The sequence below is a fragment of the Heloderma suspectum genome, chromosome 9 (genome assembly GCF_057233095.1).
Source record: "Heloderma suspectum isolate Gila_16-S chromosome 9, 16-S_ref, whole genome shotgun sequence".
NCBI classification, from domain to species: Eukaryota; Metazoa; Chordata; class Lepidosauria; order Squamata; family Helodermatidae; genus Heloderma; species Heloderma suspectum.
In genome coordinates this window covers 29,227,100-29,250,569 of record NC_139466.1, presented here as the reverse complement: position 1 = coordinate 29,250,569, position 23,470 = coordinate 29,227,100, and the positions used below count along the sequence as shown (strand labels likewise).

General features: G+C 44.1%; 1 protein-coding gene across 1 annotated transcript in view; it reads left to right on the top strand.

Annotated features, from left to right (window-relative positions):
- The first annotated feature begins 531 nt into the window (after positions 1–531).
- The window catches only part of LOC146338551 (connector enhancer of kinase suppressor of ras 2-like), a 230,969-nt gene continuing 208,030 nt past the window's right edge, over positions 532–23,470 (top strand). Inside the window, exons 1-2 of the mRNA XM_084813277.1 lie at positions 532–619; positions 1,197–1,360. Coding sequence (XP_084669403.1) covers positions 532–619; positions 1,197–1,360 — 252 coding nt within the window. The remainder of the gene's footprint in view (positions 620–1,196; positions 1,361–23,470) is intronic.

The following is a 23,470-nucleotide window of genomic DNA, read 5'->3' as shown; positions in this document are numbered from 1 at the left end:
CACTATCTAATCCACTTCATCCACAACTTGAAAGGTTGTCACAGAGAAGAAGGCCAGGATCTCTTCTTGATCATCCCAGAGTGCAGGACACGGAATAATGGGCTCAAGTTACAGGAAGCCAGATTCCAGCTGAACATCAGAAAAAACTTCCTGACTGTTAGAGCAATATGACAATGGAACCAATGACCTAGGGAGGTGGTGGGCTCTCCCACACTGGAAGAGTTCAAGATGAGGCTGGACAGCCATCTGTCAGGGATGCTCTGACTTGGATTCCTGCATTGAGCAGGGGGTTGGACTCGATGGCCTTGTAGGCCTCTTCCAACCCTACTATTCTATGATTCTATGATTCTAAAGTAACTATTAGGCATACAGTCCAGAAGAAAATGGTATGGTATAGTGGAGTGAGCATTGGAGCAAGACCCTGGAGGCCCACTTTCAAATCAGTGGTGCACTTAGGTATTTTTAGACTCTAGATTTAATGGTCTCTCCCCCCCACCCCATGATCATGTGTATTCCTTCGCTTACTTCAAAATGTGGCATGACAGCCCTCCTGCATTTGGGGCCCTCCTGCTTATTTTGCTGAGTGGGCCCCCAGAACTCTGCCCAGAGTATTACCTTGGTGGCACCACTGATTCAAATTCTTGATTTAGACCCACTTCAGGTTGTGTGGATTTCTCACATGGAAAGTACTCTCATTAGGCAATTGCATGAGCTTGTACAATGACAGACATGTGACAGTTTCACATGTGTGCATTTCATGGCATGTTCATGCATTGGGAAGTCAAAACTGGCTGTGCCTTCCCAGTGCCTCTGTTGCCCATGTCAAATAAATCACTCCTTATGAAAGCCGAAAAATGGTTTTGCATTGCCCTTAGGTTTCGGATATGGTGCTTAATTTCTCATGGGTACAATTTGATTTAACTACATTATTATTTAATGCATTGCTTAGCTGCCTTTGAAGACTGCAGTCTTTCCAATATATAAAAACGATATAAAAAGATACCTACTGTTCCACAAAGTATAAAATGCTATTATTCCTTACTGCATTCTTTTCTGAAAGAATATAGCCTTTTATATTTCATCAGGATGAAAGTATTCTAGTTCCAAAGTGAACTGAAGTTGCATTGAGCCAGCTAAGTATTGTTCTTTCATTTCATTTCTAACTGTTCACCTCCTTTGTTGCTGTCTTAAACTAGGCCTCGATGACTGTCTGCAACAATACATAAAAAATTTTGAGAGAGAAAAGATCAATGGAGAGCAGCTGCTACACATCACTCATCAGGAGCTTGAAGAGTTGGGAGTCACTCGAATTGGTCACCAAGAACTCATTCTGGAAGCAGTGGATCTGCTCTGTGCTTTGGTAAGTGGACTCATTTTCTTAGATCACCTTCTGCATTGGTCTTTGTGAATCGTTCAACCCAAAGTGGGCAGATAAAGATATAGGGATGCTTCTGATATTTTCCTCATCTGAATTTCTCCCTGAATTTTGGAGATATTTATCCTTCAGACTGGTCTTTGGTTGGCCTCAGAGCTCAGTAAGAAATGCTTAAAAAAAACCCAGCAACTTAAGAAGACCTCCTGCTGGATCAGTCCAAATGTCCATCTCATGGGGGTGGGATCTGTGGCCCTCCAGATGTGGCTGGACTACAAGTTCCATATTCACTCCCAGTTGGTCATGCTGGGTGGGGCTGATGGGAGTTGTAGTCCACAAACACAGCTGCCCCACCCTGCCTATCTAATTCAGCATCCTGAATCCCACAGTGGCCAACCAGAAGCTTCTGGGAAGCTCACAAGCAGGGCATGGGGGCAATGGTTCTCTCCCAATCTTATTCCTCAGCAGCTAGTACTGAGGGGTGCACTATCTTTGATACCAGAGGTAATATAGAGCCATAAAGACTAGAAGCCATTGATCACCGTGGCTAGGCTGTCCCTTTCCAGGAATGGTGGTTGTTGACCCACGTACCAGTTGGTAATGGGTGCTCCGGGCCACTGAGGTCACCTGAGTCTCCAGTGACAAGATGGTTCCAGGAGCATCCCCCAAACTGTGTAACTCCTCCTTCAGAGAGAGCGCAATCCCATCCAGAACAGGCAAAGAGCCCGATTTCCGGACCTGGAAACCACCCATCCATAAGGTTTCTGTTTATGATCAGGGAAGATTTGTGCATCAGTAACCTAGAGGGAGTAAAAAGATACTGATGAAGTGAAGGCACTCAAACTTGCTATAAGCTGTGCATCACATCAAGAGTTCATTTGGATGATATTTTATCAATGTCCACATGTCCATCAGTAATGTAGTGAGGGGGACAGACGTAAGTGAACTGAAGGAACTGAATGTTTCCATAAACTGTGCATGCAAGAAGCAGCATCGGGGAGTTGCAAAGGCTGTGTAGTTGCTTTCAGGGGAACGTTGCTGGTTTTGGACTAACTCTGCCTATTGGGCAAGTGCGAATGTTTGCCTCCAACTTCTGCACTTGTAAATAATAGAAAAGACACTACAAAAGCACCCCAGGTCAATTGCGGTGCTCATCCCAAGCTCTGATCCAAGGGACACGTGGTTAGCCCCATTTCTCATGACCTTCCACAGGGAGGCAAAGACATTTGTACTTGGATAGCCCTTTGGCTCTTATGTTGACTTATAGATGTGTTGGAATTGTCTTTAACTGGCTGTTTTGATTGATTTGATGGATGTTTAACCTGCCTCGTTTTATTGTTTTTTTTAAAAAAAAAACTTTGTATTTTATTGCTGTTTTATTGGGGGGGGGGATAAATCATATTTTATTGCATTTGCATTGTTGGTGTAAGCCACCTTGAGCACCTGATGCTCCATGTATTGATACAGAAATGTATAAATGTCCAGTAGCCCTTCAAAAACAGTGTGATTTGGCTGTTCCAGCTTCTCTTATACAGATACTTTCCCTTCCTTACAGACCATCATCAGAAACTTCTTACATTTCTTACACACACACACACTTGTATGTTAGTCTTTTTATCTTTCGTGTGTGTGTGTGTGTGTGTGTGTGTGTAAAGGTAAGTCCCTTCCCTGTCAAGTTTCTATAGACACACACCTAGGTTTTCTTTGGAGAGGGGTGTGTGTGTGTGTGTGTGTTTGTAAAGGTAAGTCCCTTCCCTGTCAAGTTTCTATAGACACACACCTAGGTTTTCTTTGGAGAGGGGTGTGTGTGTGTGTGTGTGTGTTTGTAAAGGTAAGTCCCTTCCCTGTCAAGTTTCTATAGACACACACCTAGGTTTTCTTTGGAGAGGGGTGTGTGTGTGTGTGTGTGTGTGTGTTTGTAAAGGTAAGTCCCTTCCCTGTCAAGTTTCTATAGACACACACCTAGGTTTTCTTTGGAGAGGGGTGTGTGTGTGTGTGTGTGTGTGTGTTTGTAAAGGTAAGTCCCTTCCCTGTCAAGTTTCTATAGACACACACCTAGGTTTTCTTTGGAGAGGGGTGTGTGTGTGTGTGTGTGTGTTTGTAAAGGTAAGTCCCTTCCCTGTCAAGTTTCTATAGACACACACCTAGGTTTTCTTTGGAGAGGGGTGTGTGTGTGTGTGTGTGTGTGTGTTTGTAAAGGTAAGTCCCTTCCCTGTCAAGTTTCTATAGACACACACCTAGGTTTTCTTTGGAGAGGGGTGTGTGTGTGTGTGTGTGTGTGTGTTTGTAAAGGTAAGTCCCTTCCCTGTCAAGTTTCTATAGACACACACCTAGGTTTTCTTTGGAGAGGTGTGTGTGTGTGTGTGTGTGTGTGTGTTTGTAAAGGTAAGTCCCTTCCCTGTCAAGTTTCTATAGACACACACCTAGGTTTTCTTTGGAGAGGGGTGTGTGTGTGTGTGTGTGTGTGTGTTTGTAAAGGTAAGTCCCTTCCCTGTCAAGTTTCTATAGACACACACCTAGGTTTTCTTTGGAGAGGGGTGTGTGTGTGTGTGTGTGTGTGTTTGTAAAGGTAAGTCCCTTCCCTGTCAAATTTCTATAGACACACACCTAGGTTTTCTTTGGAGAGGGGTGTGTGTGTGTGTGTGTGTGTGTTTGTAAAGGTAAGTCCCTTCCCTGTCAAGTTTCTATAGACACACACCTAGGTTTTCTTTGGAGAGGGGTGTGTGTGTGTGTGTGTGTGTGTGTTGGTATGTATCAAAGCAAAATAGCATCTCTTAGAATTTTTTTCTGCCCTATGAAAGAGGAAGTATAACATGTCAGAAAACGTATTCGTTATAATGATTGTCTTGCAGTGAGTTAAAAGCAGACATTTGAGGAACAAAATGAGGCAATTGAGCAGAAAAGAGCTCTTAAAAAACAGACCTTTCTTCCTTTGAGTAGCGTTAGTGCTTTTTGTCCACACACATTGCTCCCTGTCCTTTCCCAAATCCTTTTGGAATCAAATCCAGAAAACTACTTTAGGTGCTCCCCAAATAGAAGGCAAGAAAATTTCCCCACTCTGTTCCTTTAGTATTTGCCCACCCCACATGAAGGAAGATAAGAGATAGTAGAACTAGGTGAAGGATCACAATTTTAATGACCCTAACAATTTAGGAATGTGCAAATCAGCAGTCCCTGAGCTTACTGATGTCCTTTGAATTCCACCTTGAAGCTTGTTCCAACTTGTGTTAATATCAGAATGTGAGTACTGTTGTTTTTCTTTCCAGATGAAAATCAGTGCATATTTTTGTGCACATTTTCCCGAAGGTACACATCAATTGTGCATATTTCCTCCCATTGACTAAAGCAGTTTGTGCACATTTTTCAAAAGTGTGCATTTTATTGTGCATTGTCCAAATTCACACATTTTTCAATTGCATTTTTGGGTTCTGCAGATCACATCACAGACTCAGTAATGTATGGACTTTGACCACAGATGGCATTCGGGTTCACATTTGGGTCTGGTAGGTAAATTCTGGTAGGTAAATTCTGGTCAAAAATGAACAGAACTGAATTTCTCATACATCCTTACCAGCAATAAATTATTTACAATGGAGAGAAAATATACAAGGACCAAGTGTGGGCATCCAATCCCTATGTGATGAAGCACAGGAGGCTGTGTTGCCCAAAAGCCTTTTGCTGAGCAATACCACCCTGACTCAAAATGGTGGATTGCTGATCTCTACCTTACATCACCTGCCTGCCATAAAGAGGAGCTGAAGGTCCCTGAGAGCATCACCCTACCCATGCTGGCCAGTGTTTGATGGACAGAAGATTCCAGGGTCTGAGGGTTACTTCCCTCCTGCTTCCACAGGAGTTGGACCAGCAGCACTTCACCCACCAGGTGCCTCAGCATGCTCAGCAGGATAAGCTAACTCATCTTTTGGATGCTCACACTACCTGCCACCTCTGACCAAGAATAACAAGCCAATCAGCCAAATATCAAAACAGCCCCCAAGTGTCAAAGCAGTAAAGCGGGTGTAGGTGCCCAGCCAACTGCCTTCCAAGGGTTTGGGGCCGTGATTCCTCTCAGCCTCAGCCAGAATGGCTAATGATAAAAGATCATGAAAGTTGTAATCCAAAACATCTGGATAGTTCAAAGGTGGCTGCTCCTGCATAAGTGGTAGGCACAGAAGTGTGCATCCATGGCCAATCAACGTCCGCCCCCAAATTCCTATCGGATCCCAGAGGGCAGCTGGCTGATCCCTTACTGCTGCAGTCTGGCCTGCAGAATGGCTTCCTCTGTTCCTCAATCCCAGTTAAACTAAAAAAAACTGTAAAATTTCAAAAAAATTCTAAAAATTTATTTAAAAAATCTAAAATGTCTAGAATTGGAACAGGCACAGATGGCTGGAGTTTTTAGTTCCTTCACATCTACACACACACACACACACACACACCCCTCAATATGATGGAAATCATGTTAATATGATGCAAATGGGAAGATAGGACATAGTGCATAGAAGAAGCTGTCTTCATGGAAGTTGTACTCTAACACACCTGGAAGGCACCAGGTTGGGGAATCATAGACTTGGAAGGAGCCATTTAGGCCATCAAGTCCAACCCCCTGCTCAGTGCAGGAATCCAGTTTAGAGCATCCCTGACAGATGGCTGCCCAGTCTCTTCTTGAATGCCTCTAGTGACAGAGAGCTCACCACATCCCTAGGCAGTTGGTTCCATTGTCTGTCTGCTCTGACCATTATGAAGTTTTCCTGAAGTTCAACCAAAATTTGTATTTGCGTAACTTAACCCTGTTATTTCATGTACTGTGGTCTTTTATGATAGAGAACAGGTTGCAGCCCTCTTCTGTGTGACAACTAGGGATGGTGAAGAAATCTACTGCCACCTCAAATGAGGCCGGATTCCAAAGAATCTGACCTCCGGAGTCCGCAGTAGACCAGCTGCACTTACCTCTGGGACTGGAGGAGTTCCCTCAGGGCAGCTCTCCAGCTTCCTAAAAAACATAATATGCTAATAGAGGCTGCCATTAGCTTATCACAGGAAAGTTACAGCCATACATGGTGTATTGTACACCATTTGCAGCTGTAAAGCACTTACTTTTATCCAAATACAGCCATAAACAGCCACAAGTTAGGTAAAAGTAAGTGCTTTAAGGGACCGCGGTGGCTTAGTGGTTAAGATGCTGAATTGCAGACCGGAAGGTCGGCAGGACAGCAGTTCGAGACCCAAGTGCCATGTGATGGAGTGAGCTCCCGTCTTCAGTCCCAGCTTCTGCCAACCTAGCAGTTTGAAAGCAAGAAATTGCAAGTAGATAAATAGGTACCGCTTCGGCGGGAAAGGTAACAGCGTTCTGTGCACCTCGGTGTTCAGTCATGCCAGCCACATGACCACGGAAGCGTCTTCGGACAGCGCTGGCTCTTCGGCTTAGAAACGGGGATGAGCACCACACCCTAGAGTCGGACACGACTGGTTGGGGACACCTTTACCTTTACCTTTTTAAGTGCTTTATGGCCACAAATGGCTTAAAATATGCCATTTATGGTTGTAATTTTCCTGTTACATGCTAATGGCAGCTGCCATTCATATATTTTTATAGGAAGCTGGAGAGCCACTCTGCCAACTCTGCTGGATGCGGCAGGGCTCCAGAGGACTCCATAGGGACCCAAGCAGCCCAAACTGCCCCAAATTGCCCAACAGCAGACCCCCGCCCAGACTGGACAGTGAGGGGGTTGTACAGCCCTAGTGACAACCCTTTAGGTACCTCAAAAGTGCTTTCATATCTCCCTTCACTCTTCTCTTCTCAAGACTAAAAAACCTAGTACTTTCAATATTTCCTTATAGGAGTTAGATTTCTAGTCCCCCGATCATTTTTGTTGCCCTTCTGTGGACTCATTCCAATTTATCCTAATCCTTCTTAAAGCATGGTGTTGAAAACTGGACACAGTATTTGAGGTCTGACCAGCCCAAAGTAGAGTGGAACTATCACTTCCTGTGATTTTGAAACTATACTTCTATTGACACAACTTAAAACTGCATTTGTGTGGGTGGGTGGGGGGATTACAGCCACATCACACTGCGGACTCATACTCAGCTTGTGATTGACTACAACTCTAAGATCCTTTTCACTTGTACTATCACCAAGTAAGGAATCCTCCATCTTATATCTGTGTGTTTGATTTCTTTTTTCCTAAATGAAGAACTTCACACTTGTCTCTGTTATTCATTAATTCTGTTGTTTTTGGCCCAGTCTTCTAACTTCTCAATATCATTTTGATTTTTTCCTGTCTTCTAATATATTAGCTATTCCACTAAATTTTGTGTCATCTGCCAATTTGATAAGCAGTCCTCCCTTCTTCCAAGTCATTAATAAAAATGTTGAAGACTAGAGTACCCAGGACTGGGCCCTGTGGCACCCCACTCGATACCACTCTCCAGTTTGATGAAGAAGCTTTGATGAGCACTCTTTGAGTATGATTCTCCAGACAGCTGTGGATCCACCTAGCAGTAGCGCCATCCAGCCCACCTTAACTAGGGATGTATGAGAAATTCATTTCAGCTTTTTTAATAAATAAATCAGGATTTACTCAGTTTGCACCTTCTGGACCAAATACTGACTTGGATGTAATCTCCGGTCAAAGTCTACACATTTCTGAGTTTGCAATGTGATTTGCAGATTTAAAAAAATGTGTTCAACAGCATGCATACGTTTGAAAAATGTGCATGAAAAAAAGTGTACTTTTGAAAAATGCACACAAATATGCTTTAATCAATGGGAGGAGAATGCCTACACTTCAAAGATGTGCACAATTGATGCGTACATTTGGGGAAATACACAAGAAAATACACATGCAATTTTCATGCAAAAAGGAAAAAAAACACATATCAAAGCTCATGATCTGAAACAAATTTGAGTTAGAACGGGTTTTGAGAAGGAATTACAGAGAATTTGGGTGAGCTCAAGTTTTGCTGATTCACACCTCCCTAAATATAACTAATTTATTAATCAGAATATAATGGGGAACTTTTTCAAATTACTTTATGAAATCAAGATGTAGCCACAGCATTTCCATGAAGCTGTGCTAAAGCTATGGAATCCCATTGGAATAAACTTGAGAATTCTGCTCATGTAAACTCCATAATCTCCCTCCCTTCCTCTGTGTGTGTGTATTTATGAGTGAAAGGAGCAATTGGCAGCTCTTATCAAAAAATTGCTCTTTCCGGATGACTTTGACCTTGTAGCTCGCCCTGAGTAAAGGCTAGAGATAATGATATCTCATTTGCTTCTGTCTTTGCAAACTCTGACTTGACAATTAGCATTTCAGAGGCCAATGCAGTGTAATGGCCTGCATCAAACCTTATGATGAACTAGATGCCAGCTTTACTAAATAGTGAAGTGGAAAATACATTGACGGGGCCTGGCAATGTTTGGCTGTGTGCTGCAAGCCAATATGCAACCATCATTTAACATCATCAGAGACCTGTGTTTCTGTTGTTAATCTCTAATGCATGGTGCATATTAATGACACAATAAATAGCATCACCTTTATCATCATCATAATCATTGATGTTGTTATTATTATTATTTGTTCCATAAATATAGGCTGGCATACTAACAAGCCGATGCCATATTGCAGGGTATTGTAAAAAGGACCATAGCTCAAGAGTAGAGCATATGCTTAATCCCTGGCATCTCTCTAGCTAAAAGGTCCCAGGTAGTGGGTGATGGGAAAGATCTCTGCTGGAGACCCTGGACAGCCACTCCAATTGGCTGTCCAGACAATAGTGTGCTATGTGGATAATTAGTCTGGATTAAGGATGTACAGTTTTTATGAAATCTGTCCTGTCTGTGTTTCGTGGATTGTGCTGTGTCATTCATTCCGGCATCCATTCACAGATGGATTTATTTCTTTTTTTGCTTTTTATATCATGGGGAAAATGTGCAAATAATTCTGCAAGAGGGTTTGCAACAATTTATGTAATTTCGTTAGTACGTAATGTATTGTCCCCCATTCCATCCAACTTTTCCCCACATGTATTTACCAGTCTCAGCAGACACCTGTGTATTTTTGTATGAATAAATTTGCATAAATTTCAGAACGTTAAAAAAAGAAAGATCCAAGAGTCCATGGACTCTGCACAGCCTGAGGATGCCAGTCTGCGGAGGATTCCGCAGGTTGAATTCTTAGAAATCTGAACTCATTTTATTCCATCTTGAGTTTCTCCAGCACCCCTAGCCTTGACCCATATAAAAAAGCTTCTTATGATTTTGTGAACCCACTATACTGTTGTTTGTTAATGATAGATGGGTAAGAGATTCGTTCTGTCTGAATTTCTGTCTGAAAGAATGAGCAAACTGGACAGAGTTGAGGTGGAAGTCTCAGAACTTTGGTGAGCTTGACTTCTGCTCATCCCTGCTCCAGACCTGTGCAAGATTTGCAAAGCTGTATGGGATTCATACAAGGAATTATATAGCATGTATGGTATATAATATAATAGATGGCTGTCCCTGGTGTTCTGATCCAGACATCAGTCTGGGAGGTGTGTATCAGGCTTTGGAATTCAGATCAGGGCCTGCACCAGGGATAGGTATCTTTGGGCTCCTGCCAAGGCCTGTACCCTGCAGGGGGTTCCCCTACCAAGGCCAAGATCCTCCTTGCCCTTCTGCTGCTGCTCCTTGCTATCACTACCTGTTCATCTGTCCTCTCAGATCATGCAAGCAATGACAACAGTAAAGAGATAGGTAAGCTTCCTTCACTTGCTTTGCACTTAGGGATGGATGGACTCACTGGAGTCCATGCTCGGTGGCTCTCGGAGGGCTCAGAGAGTTGTCTGGGAATGCACCACAGCTGCCCCCATGCGAGCCACCATCTTTTATGCAAGATGTGGCTCTGTATTTCATATATTTACTGTTGCGCACCATGGTGGCCATGAAGGCTTTACACCTGCCATTGTGCACAACAGTAAATATATGAAAATACAGAGCCGCATCTTGTGTAAAAGATGCAGGCTTGAAAGGAGGACAGGCAGCTGCTGGGCATGACCAGATGGGTCTAGTAAGTCCTGGCCACTCATGCAGCTTGGCAGGCAGGAGTGGCAGCTTGCCGAGCTGGATTGGCAGGGGGGCATTGGGGAATCTGATGGACTCCTGGACCCAGCCAGGTGGCCACACCATCCCCATTTGCACCCTCCCTGTGGGCAGTGGTAAAAATGGGAGAAGGTAAGTGCATAGGCAGTGAGGATAGAACTGAGGAGGTGAACCCACTCGGGGGGAGGGTACTGAGGACATCTTGCCCATGTGGCTCCCCCAATACCTGGAGCCATCACTGATTCAGACTCAGCTGATGTCTCCCCGATCCCTGGCACTGTTGGGAATAGCTGACCCTTTGAATTCCCTAGGATTAGTACACTTTTTCTGTTTTTGTTGGCATAGTCTTTGATTTGAAAATATGGCAGAGTGTATTTTTTAAACTCTGATTTCAATCTATAATCGAGTTTCACTTTGACATGAACCATAGAAAGTGTGATGTGACTGCTTTCCCTTGCAGCCCTAAGAAGTCGTGTGCTTTTGTTTTGTTTTTTGTTTTTGGTATTTGCTAACCTATGATTGAAGCTCTCATTTTTATACATAGGAGCTTAAGGAGATGGAAACGGATTTCGTTTCTTTGAGACACAGAAACATATCCTTGAAGTGACAGTAGCAATGTGAACGTTGCATGTCTGGCATCCCAGGATCCATTCTCACCCCCCCACCCCCAGTTACCTTTAATGTCTTTTTACAGCCCAGTATAGTTGTACTTTGTGATTGAAAAATGCTTCCTTTCTAATGCAGTTCTCAGTCCAAAAGACGCTCTTAACACAACAGCTTGGTAATTATTTATACATATGAGGAAAGATAAATCTTCTTTATGGTCTCTAGAGAGGGCTTCTTCCCTAGTAAATGTTCAGAGGGATATTTTCTTTTGTTTGGGGGTCTGTGTTTTAGCTTTATTTTTTGTTTTTTGCAGGCCAATACAGGGGATATGCTACAGATGTATTCATGTTTTGAATCCAGGCCTCTGGGGTTCCCCAAATAGCCATGCCCCCTGACCCTGGCCCTGCCCTCTTCCCTCCAACCTCCAATCATTTGATGGTTTCCCAGCTTTTGTGCAGTTTTCCTTGCATTCTAAGAGATTGAAGTGCCTCTCCTTACTAGCAGTAAGAGCTTTAAGCTACATTATGCTGGTATATTTGGCCCCAACCCCTTTTGCCTTCTAAGAGGTTGAAGTGCCTCTCCTAAGGCTCTCTAAGGCCCTCCTAAGGCTCCAAAGGATCTGAGCCTCCTAAGGCTCTCCCCTAAGTGCCTCTCTCTCAGAAGTTGAAGTGCCTCTCCTAAGGCTGAGTTACTGGTAGTGAGAGCATTAAACTACAATATGCTGGTATATTTGGCCCCACCCACTTTGCCTTTGGCCCTGCCTGCCGCTGGAATGTGGCCCCCAAGAGCTTTGCTGGAATGGCATTCGGCCCCCGGGCTGAAAGAGATTCAACACCCTTGCTGTATATTCTCAGGAGCCACAATGTCCTGGTCTTTTAGCCCCACCCCTTTGCCTTTGGCCCCACTAGGGATGTCAGAGAATTCTGCCACAGATCTCGGTGAAGCCGAATGCCAGTGCATTCAGCCCCCTGAAATCCATGGCGGAACGGCCTTCCACCCCCCCGCGGATCCCCTTCGGGACAAGACTTACCTGGGGCGGATGTTCTGGACGGCAGCGGCTCCAGTGGCAGCTGTGGCGGTGGCGGCGGCTGGTCTTCCAACAGGCTGCTACCGCCACCATTTGCAGTCTGGTCGCTTCTGTTTTTGTTTTTGTTTTTACATAGATGTGATAGGCTACGTAAAGACTTACATAGCCTATCACGTCTGGGTTAAAAAAAAAAAAAAGCGTATGCAAATGGCAGCGGCTACGGCCGCTGCCATTTGCGTTCCTTATTTTTTGCCATCTTAGTCTATGTAAATATTTACATAGACTAAGACGAAGAAAAGAAAGGGGAATGCAAATAGCGCCCACTACGCTATTTGTGTTCCCCTTTGTTTTCTTCATCTTAGTCTACATAAATATTGACGTAGACTAAGATGGCGAAAAATAAGGAACGCAAATGGTGGTGGCCATAGCCACCATATGTATGCATTTGTTTTGGTTTTTTTTTACCCAGAGCCCTCCATGGCCGGAAATCTGGCTGCGGACGGCCCTGGCCTGGGCCTGGCCGGCTGCTCTGCAGAGCCGCCGCAGAGCACAGCTGGCCGTTGAGGATTCCGGGGGGGAGGACCGGATCACCTCCCCCACCATCGAGGATTCCAGGGGGAGGGACAGAACGCCTCCCCCCCACCATGAACAGAATCCTCAAAAAGGTAAGTCACTTTCGTACATCCCTAGGCCCCACCCTTTTTGGCTTCGACTCCACCCACCAGTGGAATTTGGTCCCCGAGAGCTTCTCTGGAATGGAATTCTGCCCGTGGGCTGAAAAAAGGTTCCACACTTCTATGATACACACTACTCAATAGTATTTACCTCTGAATATATAAGTATCCAATTGTACTTTTAGAATAATAATTGTGGGGGCACGTGAGGGGGCGGGGATACACTGTTCCATTGATGGTCATTGTGTTGTTAATTTTGTTCCAGGCTGCAGTGCTGAGTCCTGCAGCTGATAGAACGTCAGCGTGATTAAACTTAACGCAAGCTTTGGTACTTCATTACACTGCCATTTATTGGCTGACACAAAACTTGATTACTGTCCATTGGTGCATGTCCAAATTAATTTACTGAGTCCACATTGCCAGATGTGCTCTGACTCATACACAACTCAGTGTTACAATATCTCTGTGGATGATCCGTGATGCTTTCTTAGCAGTTTTTATTGTCTGCTACTTGCAATCATAGCAGAAAGACATTGAAGGAACAACGTTGTTGTTGTTGTTGTTGTTTTAAAGAATACATTTTTAATATTAGCAGCCATCTTCTAATTCAGGGATGGGGAATGTGTAGCCCTCTAGATCTTGTTGGAGTTGAACTCCCAGCAGCCCTTGCCATTTGCTATTCTGTCTGGGACTGATGGGAGATGCAGTCCAACAACAGAAACTGGAGGGCCACATCTTCCCTTTCCTGGCCTGGCTTGATGCCTGGGGAAGGTGCCTACAGATGGTGCCACTCACAGACCACTTAGTGTAGTTAGAGAGGGGTCACATCCAGTAAATGAGGTCATGTCCAGTTAAGCTAGAACCTATAAGACATTTGTTTCAGTTCATTTTCGATCAGGACTTACCCCATTCACACTGAACACGGACTCAGATGCAATCTGTGAGTCTGAAATCTCTACGTTTTTGGCCTTGCAGTGTGATTCATGGACCAAAAACAAAATGCATTCGACAGCATGCATACGCTGGAAAAAATGCATATGCAAAAATGTGCACATATGAAAAATGCACACAAATACACTTTAATCAAGGGGAGAAGACACCATATATTTCAAAGATGTGCCCAGCTGATGCGTACATTTGGGAACATATGCATGAAAATACACCCGGATTGTCGTGCAAAAGAGGCAGGGTGGGGGAAGCTTGCAATCTGGTATGGATTCAAGTCAGAATGAGCTTCAAGATGGAATTCAGAGAACTTTTGGCGAGCTCAAGTTTTGCTGATTTGAACATCAGGTCCAGGAGAGCAGGGTCACCAGAAGGTAAATAAATGTCAGGACCCTGGAGAGTGTATTGCAGGGGATGCTCTCTGGAGTGTTCCTCCACAGGGAGAGATGTCCCAGCAAGTGACCACTGGGAACCAGAGATACCACCAAATTCCATAATTAGTCAGCTATTGGTCAAAGCTTGTCTGTTTGTAATCACATGACATCATCATCCAAGCTGGCCACATGAACGCAACCAATCAGAAAGGGGGAACATAAAGCATTGATGCATGATGTCATGCTGCTCTACGTGATTCCAAACTACAACTCCCAAGATGCACTTTAATATTACACTTGCACAAAAACTCAAATACACAGAGCGAAACTTCGTAGTAAAGGAGAATGCTTGTCTTACCTCACATGGACGAATTCATTACTTTCCAAGTAAATAACAAATTCATGCTGGGTAAGTTCTCCCGTCAGGCAACTGAAGCCTTAAGAAGGGTGACCCAGGACTCTCAGAGGCTCCACCCCCATGAGATGCCAGCTGTAGCCCTTTAAGTCCCCACAGTTATTTTTGTAATCTCATGCTGTTGTGCTCCTGTGTGGCTGAGGGACAGGAAAAGCTGTGGGAGAATCATTCTCTGAGGTTGAGCAGAGGGCTACATCTGAGGGGGTGCTGAGGGTTAATTTAAGAACATAAGAAGTGCCATGCTGATCAGACCAAGGGTCCATCTAGTCCAGTGTTCTGTTCACACAGTGGCCAACCAGCTGCCTGTGAGAAACCCACAAGTAAGACAAGAGTTCAACAGCAACCTCCTGCCCATGTTCCCCAGCAACTGGTGTATTTAGGCATACTGCCTCCAATACTGGAGGTAGCATATAGCTATCAGGACTAGTAACCATTGATAGCCTTCTCCTCCAGGAAAAATGAAAACAAACTTCAGGATTTTCCCTGAAGTGGGGCTGCCACTGACTCCTTGGTAGAGATGCTGGAGAAATTTGAGAGGGACTAAAATGAGCATGGATTTCTAAGAATCTGACCTGCAGCATCTGCTGTGGAGTGACCCCCTCAGGCCACGTGGAGTCTGTGGACTTCCAGATTTTTTGTTTTTACTTCCCCGAAATGTATGCATATTTATTCGTAGGAAAATACACAGGTTTCTGCTGATGAAAAGTTGAATGGAATGGGGGACAATATGCTAAATGTTACGTACCAAGGTAAAATATGTAAATTGCTATGAAACCTCTTACTCATGGCAGAAAAAAAAATGCATCCATCTGTGAGCGGATGATGGTACAGAAGGTACCTGACAATCCTCATAACACGGACAGAGTGGATTTTACACAGCCTGTACATCCCTGCTCATTGGACTCTGAGTCTCCCTCAGGGTGTTGTCCAGGCCTAGAGCCAGGGGACATGGTATTTTCCACCCCTGTCCTAATTGCTTATGCAGAACAGCTTCAGATGTTTGCACATCAGGCATGCAGAGATGCATAATTAAGGTTATTTACCATTACAAAAGAGCTGTGGAAAGAGGAAGGAAGCCCACCCATCCTGTGAACTAACTGTCAGTTGGCAGATACATTACTTCAACCTCTGGCATTTTCAGTGAGGTCCAGGAATATGCAGTCCACTGAGCACAACACCTCTGTATACTTTTTTCATTTAAACAGGGGGCATGTATCAAGCTCTGACAAAAATCTAATCGAAATGTACAGAAAATGCAAAGGAGTGGGTATCGGTGGCTGTTGCCAGTGCTTAGAGAGTCGTGGCTGGTGCCAGGGATTGGTAGAGTCTGACAGATGCTGGGGCTCAGGCCCCATTAAGTGACTCACCCTGAGCCAGTTCCACCCTTTCAGTTGGCTTTTATTGCTCAAGACCTCATTAAAATCACATTGGTTTTGTTATTCATTTGTTACATTCTCATTCATTTTGTTATTCAGCTCAGGCCATTTTTATTTGCCATCCTTGCCCCTTCCTTTTACTATTGTTTTTGCCACTGTTTGTGGTGACAGTGGCAGCAGAACTGATTTCAGTGGCTGCCACCTGTTGGCCACTATTTTACATTTTCAAAATGCACCCAGATATTAAATCATTCTGGGGTATTGTGGGGGAAAAATGTCAGTAAAAATGGCTTCCATTGCTGCATGCCATTTTCCACAGCATGCGTACATTTGAAAATGTGCATGAGAAAATGCATACTTTTCAAAAATGTGCACAAATAAGTTTTAATCAATGGTAGAAGAATGCGTACATTTCAAAGATACACACAATTGATGTGTACATTTGGAGATATGTATGATAATACACATGGATTTTCATGCGAAAGGGGAAAATAAAGCTCACAATCTGATACGAACTTGAGTCGGAACAAGGTTCGATGTGGAATTCTGATAACTTCAGTGAGCTTGAGTTTTGCTGATTGGCAAATCCCTACTTCTCACTGCTTGGAAAAGTGGAGAGTGCACAAAACATCCTTCTAGTTTCCCAGTCCCTTTCCCCCTTTCTAACCCTTCTTCCTCCCCCCCCTTTTTTTACCTACCCATTTACCATTTTTGTGCTTTTCTTATTTTCCCCAGAGTTTTTTTTCCCTACTTCAGTTGTAGTATTTTATGTTTCATAGAATCATAGAGTTGGAAGGGGCCTACACGTTCATAAAGTCCAACCCCCTGCTCAATGCAGGAAGCCTGATTCCCAGGCGGTCTCCCATCCAAGTACTAACCAGGGCTGACCCTGCTTAGCTTCTGAGATCAGATGAGATCGGGCGCATCCAGCCCTTTAACAAAGATGATACAATAAGAGCTGAAATGGATGTTGAAAATCACAGGTATCTAGGGATAAACATTATACATCCAGAGCTGGATTTATGGCCAGGTGACCACCTCAAATGCCAGGTTTGGGGGAGTATCAGGCTCAGGAGGTCACCTGTCACAGGCTATCCACTTAACCACTAAAACAAAAACCATTCATCTTTGCTTTTAAAGCAGGCAATATTGGTCTGCATAGTCAGCATTGCATGATTATTGTTTTTACTGAAGAAATGTACAAAACCAGTGCCCATTCTCCCCCTCCAGTGTGCTTTTGAACAATTGTGATGAGAATGATGCATGGAAAAATAAATCAGACATGCTATTTGTGTGTCCAAGGTTGCAGGCAATTAAAAAAGAAAAAAAAATCATGCCATTCTACAGGATCTCAGCTGCCTACCATACCAGTGAAATTCTGGCATGTCCATGGGTAGGGATGGGTGAGCAAGTGATGTTTGCATTTACCCAAATTCTCTTAACATCCACTTGATGTTCTTCTTGTCTCTTTTACCATAGTCATTCGCAATCTCTGTTTGATTTGCACCAACAGGAACGTGTAAACCAAACGCAATCAAGCAGGAAAACTGGGCAAAATATACGTGTTTTCCAAAGTTCTGGAACTTCCTCCATAGACTAAAGCATGAAATAGCACAAATTTAAAACTATGTGATTACAAACTGCTTGTTTGATAAAAAAAAAATCTGCACATTTTTTGAATGTGATCATATGCTTGACAATTTGTGAACATTTTTCGGAGAACATGTTCTCCTTCTTGCGTCCACATTTGGGGTTGTGGATGAGGCTTGTTCAGCTGCTTTGTGAGGTGCACAAATGAAATTCTTGTATACCCCTATCCATGGGAAGATATTACATCATGACCTCCTGCCATGGCTGTTCCAGGAGAAGTGGTCCGAAGGTGAAGCTGCCCACAGAAACAATAGAGAGCCTCCACTGCTGCACAGTTTGTGCCTTAGAGCATTCTTTTGGATGTCTGAACAGGGCTTTACCCACTGGAAATGGCAGCAGTGATACAAGTGTTCCTATCTGCTTTGTCTTTCTAAGCTCTCAAATGTTGTGCACTGATGTGAGAGACTTCAAATGCCCCAGTGTGATAAGAGGAACACAGCATTTCCCAATATTCTTTATTGAGGGATGTTGTTGTTGTTTTGCTTTGTTGAAAACAAATGCACAACCCTCATCATTTCAAACCTGTTTCTCAAAACGCCATAACTTTAAAAGATAAGACATCCACACAGTTCTTGTTCCTGGTGTACATACATCTCCAGTAGTTTGCTATTTAGTTGATCTAAACCAGCTCAGGAAAGGGTGGTACTTTTCTTGGGAAGGAGATAATCCAGAGCAATCCAGTGGAAGTGTGTGTGTGTGGATCCATGGCAGAGGAATCACCAAATCCCAGTTGGGCTCAGACCAGTAGGGCGAAAGGGGGTGGTGTTTCCCCTTTTTTTCTCTTTCATCTGTATTTATTTTTTTTTCTTTTCATAGATTTTGGAACCAATATGAGGGAAAATCCCCCCTCAAAGGAAAGGAAAGAAAAGAAATGGGGGGGGGATAAGTACACTAGCCCAAGGGCCAGCATGCTCCACCCCTATTCCAGGGGCATGTCAGGAGAATGGGAGGGCTTTGGATCTGACAAATACAAAACTTCCCCCATTTCACCCCGACATGCCCCCAGAACATACCCTTTTGTCCTCTCCACCAGTGGCAGAGGGAGCAACAGCAGGGGATCTTTCTGACACCACTGAGGAGGTGGCTCCCAAAGGCAGACAACCTTCTTTAAGGAGAGGTGCCTCTTTCTGTGGCTGGACCTCCCTGTCCGCCTGCGGAGATGGAGGTCTGCAATAGCCCCTGAGATGCCCTCCCAGGGACCATAGGATTGCACCATAAGCCTGCAATTCTGTACACACTTACCTGGGAGTAAGTCTCATTGAACTCAGTAGGGTTGACTTTTGAGTAGACATAGGATTTCAGCCTCAAGTACTTTCCCCCCTCTTTTAAGGGATCTAATAGTTATTTCAATGATTTGCATTTTTGTCTTCATATGTTCTTTGCTTTTTGGAGATTATCTATCATCTATCTATCTATCTATCTATCTAATCACATGTTTCCCTAGAGGAATTAAAATAATAAGATATTTGGTTTTGCTACCATTATTTCTCATTTGAATGGATGTTCCCAATTACTATACATGTTTGTATCATTTAAGCCAGATAAAATCACTTTCTGATAAACAGGCTAATACAGTATGTTCAGGTTTCAGTTACAAAAGATGAGGATTATTGGTGGATTTTTGTGGATTTTTGAAATTTAGTACTGTCTGTGGTCTCCTCTGCAGAGAGAGGAAGGTTTTATGGATTTGTCCAGAGGGAAATTGATAATAAGATGCCCAGCTCATGTCCATAGCTTTGAGGAAAATAAATCTTCTGGGTATAGTTGTTGTTTAATGCTACAACCTTTGGGGGAATTGGTGAACAATGGGTCACAGTGCTGACTCCAGGTTTTTGAGGAACTTGGACAAGACACCCTCAATGCCCCCTTCTCTCCTCAATGAGCCGATCTTTTCATCACCATTGTCACCAGCTGCTTTTGCTCATACTCTGTGGTAGCATCATGGCTACCACTTGCTTGGCAAGCAGAGAGCAGTGAGCAAGTTGGCAGTGGCACCTGCTGCTTCTTCTTCACATGACTACTGTGGACTTGGGCCAGTGAGAGGTAGGGATGTCAGAGAATTCCGCGACGGATCTCGGTGAGGCCGAATGCCAGTGCATTCGGCCCCCCCAAAATTGGTTGCGGAACGAAGCCCCTGCCCCCTCCACGAAAGGCACACAGGACGAAGTCCCCGCCACCCCCAACCCACAAAAGGTGCACAAAACGGAGCACTTACCTGCTCCCGTCCTGCGGCCCCCATTTGCTTCCTCTTCATAGCTGTGATAGGCTATGTAAATACTTACATAGACTATCACGGCTAACGCAGGGATGCCATTTGCATCCCTGCAGAGTCTGTGATAGGCTACGTAAGTATTTATGTAGCCTATCACAGCAGGGGGGAAAAAACCCAGCGTATGCAAATGGTGGCGGCTACTGCCATTTGCGTATGCTGGGCTTTTCTCCCCCTGCCGTGATAGGCTACATAAATATTTACATAGCCTATCATGGCTAAATACAGGGACACAAATGGTGGCGGCTACGACAGCCACCATTTGCGTTCCTGCAGGGCTGCCCAGAGGCCGGATGTCTGGCTGCAGGCAGCTCCACGGCTTGGCCGCGGGGCAGAGCCGGCCGGGCAGGATTCTGGGTCACCTCCCCCCTCCATTGAGGATTCCAGGGGGAGGGATGGAGTGCCTCCCCCACCCAGCGGAAACAGAACAGAACAGAACACGGAAGTGTTCCATCCATCCCTAGTGAGAGGCAGGTGAACAAGTAGGTTACAGTGGTAAAGTAGCAACTCCAGGGGGCTCTTGTCAGTAAGAACATAAGAACATTAGAAGAGCCCTGCTGGAGCAGACGAAGGGTCCATCTAGTCCAGTATTCTGTTCACACAGTGGCCAACCAGCTGTTGATGGGAGACCCACAAGCAAGACATGAGTGCATTAGCACCCTCCTGTCCATGTTCCCCAGAAACTGGTGCACATTGGCTTACTGCCTCTGATACTGGAGGTAGCATAAAGCCATCAGGACTAGTAGCCATTGATAGCCTTCTCCTCCAGGAATTTGTCTAACCCCCTTTTAAAGCCTCCAAATTGGTGGCCATCACTACATCTTGAGGTAGCAAATTCCATAGTTTAACTCTGCGCTGTGTGAAGAAGTCCTTCCTTTTATCTGTCCTGAACCTCCCACCAGTCAGCTTCATGGGAGGACCGCCGGGTTCTAGTATTATGAGAGAGCCCCTGCTGGGGTGTGGAGCCTTGGCAGCTGCCCTATCATGCCTACCCTTGATGCCAGCCTCACTGTAGCATTGAACTTCCTGCAGTGGCAGGAGATTGGATGAGAAGACACGTGAGTTTCCTTCCAAATCTATGACTTTAAGAGGGCTCTGCCTTGTGTCCCTAATAGACACATTTCTTGTACTGTCAAACACTGAGACACTGAGATGTTTGTATTCTGCTAGAAGGAAAGGTGCTGGATGACTGAGAGAAGATCAGCTATAGCCCCATGGTTGCATCAATCTTGCACAACCACCACCCACATGGAATCATATCATGGCACAGCATCTCCCATGACAGGTATGTGGGAAGAGGAGTGCCTGTCAAAAAACATCGTTTAAAGATGAGAGTTTTTGATGCCTAACTTGAGCACATCAAAGCTACGGATGGGGGGAGAAATTAGTTCGGTTTGCCATGTGAAGTTACATAACATTACACTTTTGGACCACAGTGTGCTCCAAAACTCACTTATCCTTCAATATTTGCACATTTCCAAATTTTGCATATTAGGGAACAGTGCACTCAGAAATGCATAGCAATAGTAATGCTAAAAATGCATTATATTAGGGAAAATTGCTTACAAGATGCATGTATTAGAAATTCACACAGAAATGTGTGTGAATTTTCATGAGGAGTTAAAAAATAATAATTCTCAAAGTGCAGGATGAACCCAAGTTAAGACTGGAAAAATTCTCAGAGTTTGAGACAAACTTGGAAAGATGAGAAACTCAAAAACCAAAATTGATAGATTTGTCCATTCCTAGTGAGGGCTCCTTCATGTTAACCTGCCTTGAAAAAAAAATTGCTGACTACTTGTGGATTCAGCCTGTTGGTCCCAGATGGTGTTTAGCTGACAAAGAATCATGAGGTGACCTTTTCTCTTAGATCGCAATGGAAAGGAGCACTCATGGAGAAAGTGAATGTGGCCAGGTTATCTTTGCATTGTGCATAGGCACAGCTGCTTCTATGCTGCCTTGAGGCTATGTAGCTTTGCATAATTTAGAAAAGCCCTGAATTTTTGCTACCTTTATATTCAGAATTGTTCACCCTACTGGGCTAATATTTGATACAAAACTCATTTAAAGCCTCCTGTCCTGCATTCCCCACAAATGTGACATTAAAGAAACTCAGGCATTCAATCTTTTGCTTGGTGGTGTCTTTGAAGTCAAGCGAAAATCTTTTCTTAAAACGAATATTCCTTAATATAAGCAATGCTGCCCCAGTGAATATTTTAACATAGTAAGAAAATTCCAGAATATGAGAGGCCCTCTGCATTTTAATCTGAAGAGATTCCTCAATAAAAAAGGTATAAGAGGAGGAATCTACATCTAAAAAGGGAAATCATTACATAAAACAGACTAGGAGCTGGTTCATGTACCATGTACAGTCTAGAAATCCTGCACACAGAATGGGCCATAGACATGTCCATGGTTATTATTGTAAAACATATGATGTATTATCTGCATTGGGATTATGTTGATGTTGTTTATTCAGTCAGTCGCTTCTGACTCTTCTTGACTTCATGAACCAGCCCACGCCAGAGCTTCCTGTTGGCTGTCGCCACCCCCAGCTCCCCCAAGGTCAAGTCCATCACCTCCAGAATCCATCCATCTTGCCCTTGGTTGGCCACTCTTCCTTTTGCCTTCCACTTTCCCTAGCATCAGCATCTTCTCCAGGGTATCCTGTCTTCTCATTATGAGGCCAAAGTACTTCAGTTTTGCCTTTAAGATCATTCCCTCAATTGAGCAGTCTGGCTTTCTTTCCTGGACTATGGACTGGTTTGATCTTCTTGCAGTCCAAGGCACTCTCAGAATTTTCCTCCAGCACCACAGTTCAGAAGCATCTATCTTCCTTCACTCAGCCTTCCTTATGGTCCAGCTCTCACAGCCATAGGTTACTACGGGGAATACCATTGCTTTAACTATGCGGTCTTTTGGTGTCAGTGTGATGTCTCTGCTCTTCACTGTTTTATCAAGATTTGTCATTGCTCTCCTCCCAAGAAGTAAACGTCTTCTGATTTCCTGGCTGCAGTCAGCGTCTGCAGTAATCTTTGTGCCTAGAAAGACAAAGTCTGTCACTGCCTCCACGTTTTCTCCTTCTATTTGCCAGTTATCAATCAAGCTGGTTGCCATAATCTTGGGGTTTTTTTGAGGTTTAACTGCAACCCAGCTTTTGCACTTTCTTCTTTCACCTTCGTCATAAGGTTCCTTAGCTCCTCCTCACTTTCAGCCATCAAAGTGGTATCATCTGCATATCTGAGGTTGTTAATGTTTCTTCCAGCGATTTTAACTCCAGCCTTGGCTTCATCAAGCCCAGCACGTCGCATGATGTGTTCTGTGTACAGGTTGAATAGGTAGAGAGTATACAACCCTGCCGTACTCCTTTCCCAATCTTAAACCAGTCCGTTGTTCCGTGGTCTGTTCTTACCATTGCTACTTGGTCATTAATATACAGATTTCTCAGGAGGCAGACAACATGACTTGGTATCCCCATACCACCAAGAACTTGCCACAATTTGTTATGATCCACACAGTCAAAGGCTTTAGAATAGTCAATAAAATAGAAATAGATGTTTTTCTGAAACTCCCTGGCTTTCTCCATTATCCAGCGGATACTGGCAATTTGGTCTCTAGTTCCTCTGACTTTTCTAAACAAGATGTAAACTTGTACATCTGGCAATTCTCCTTCCATG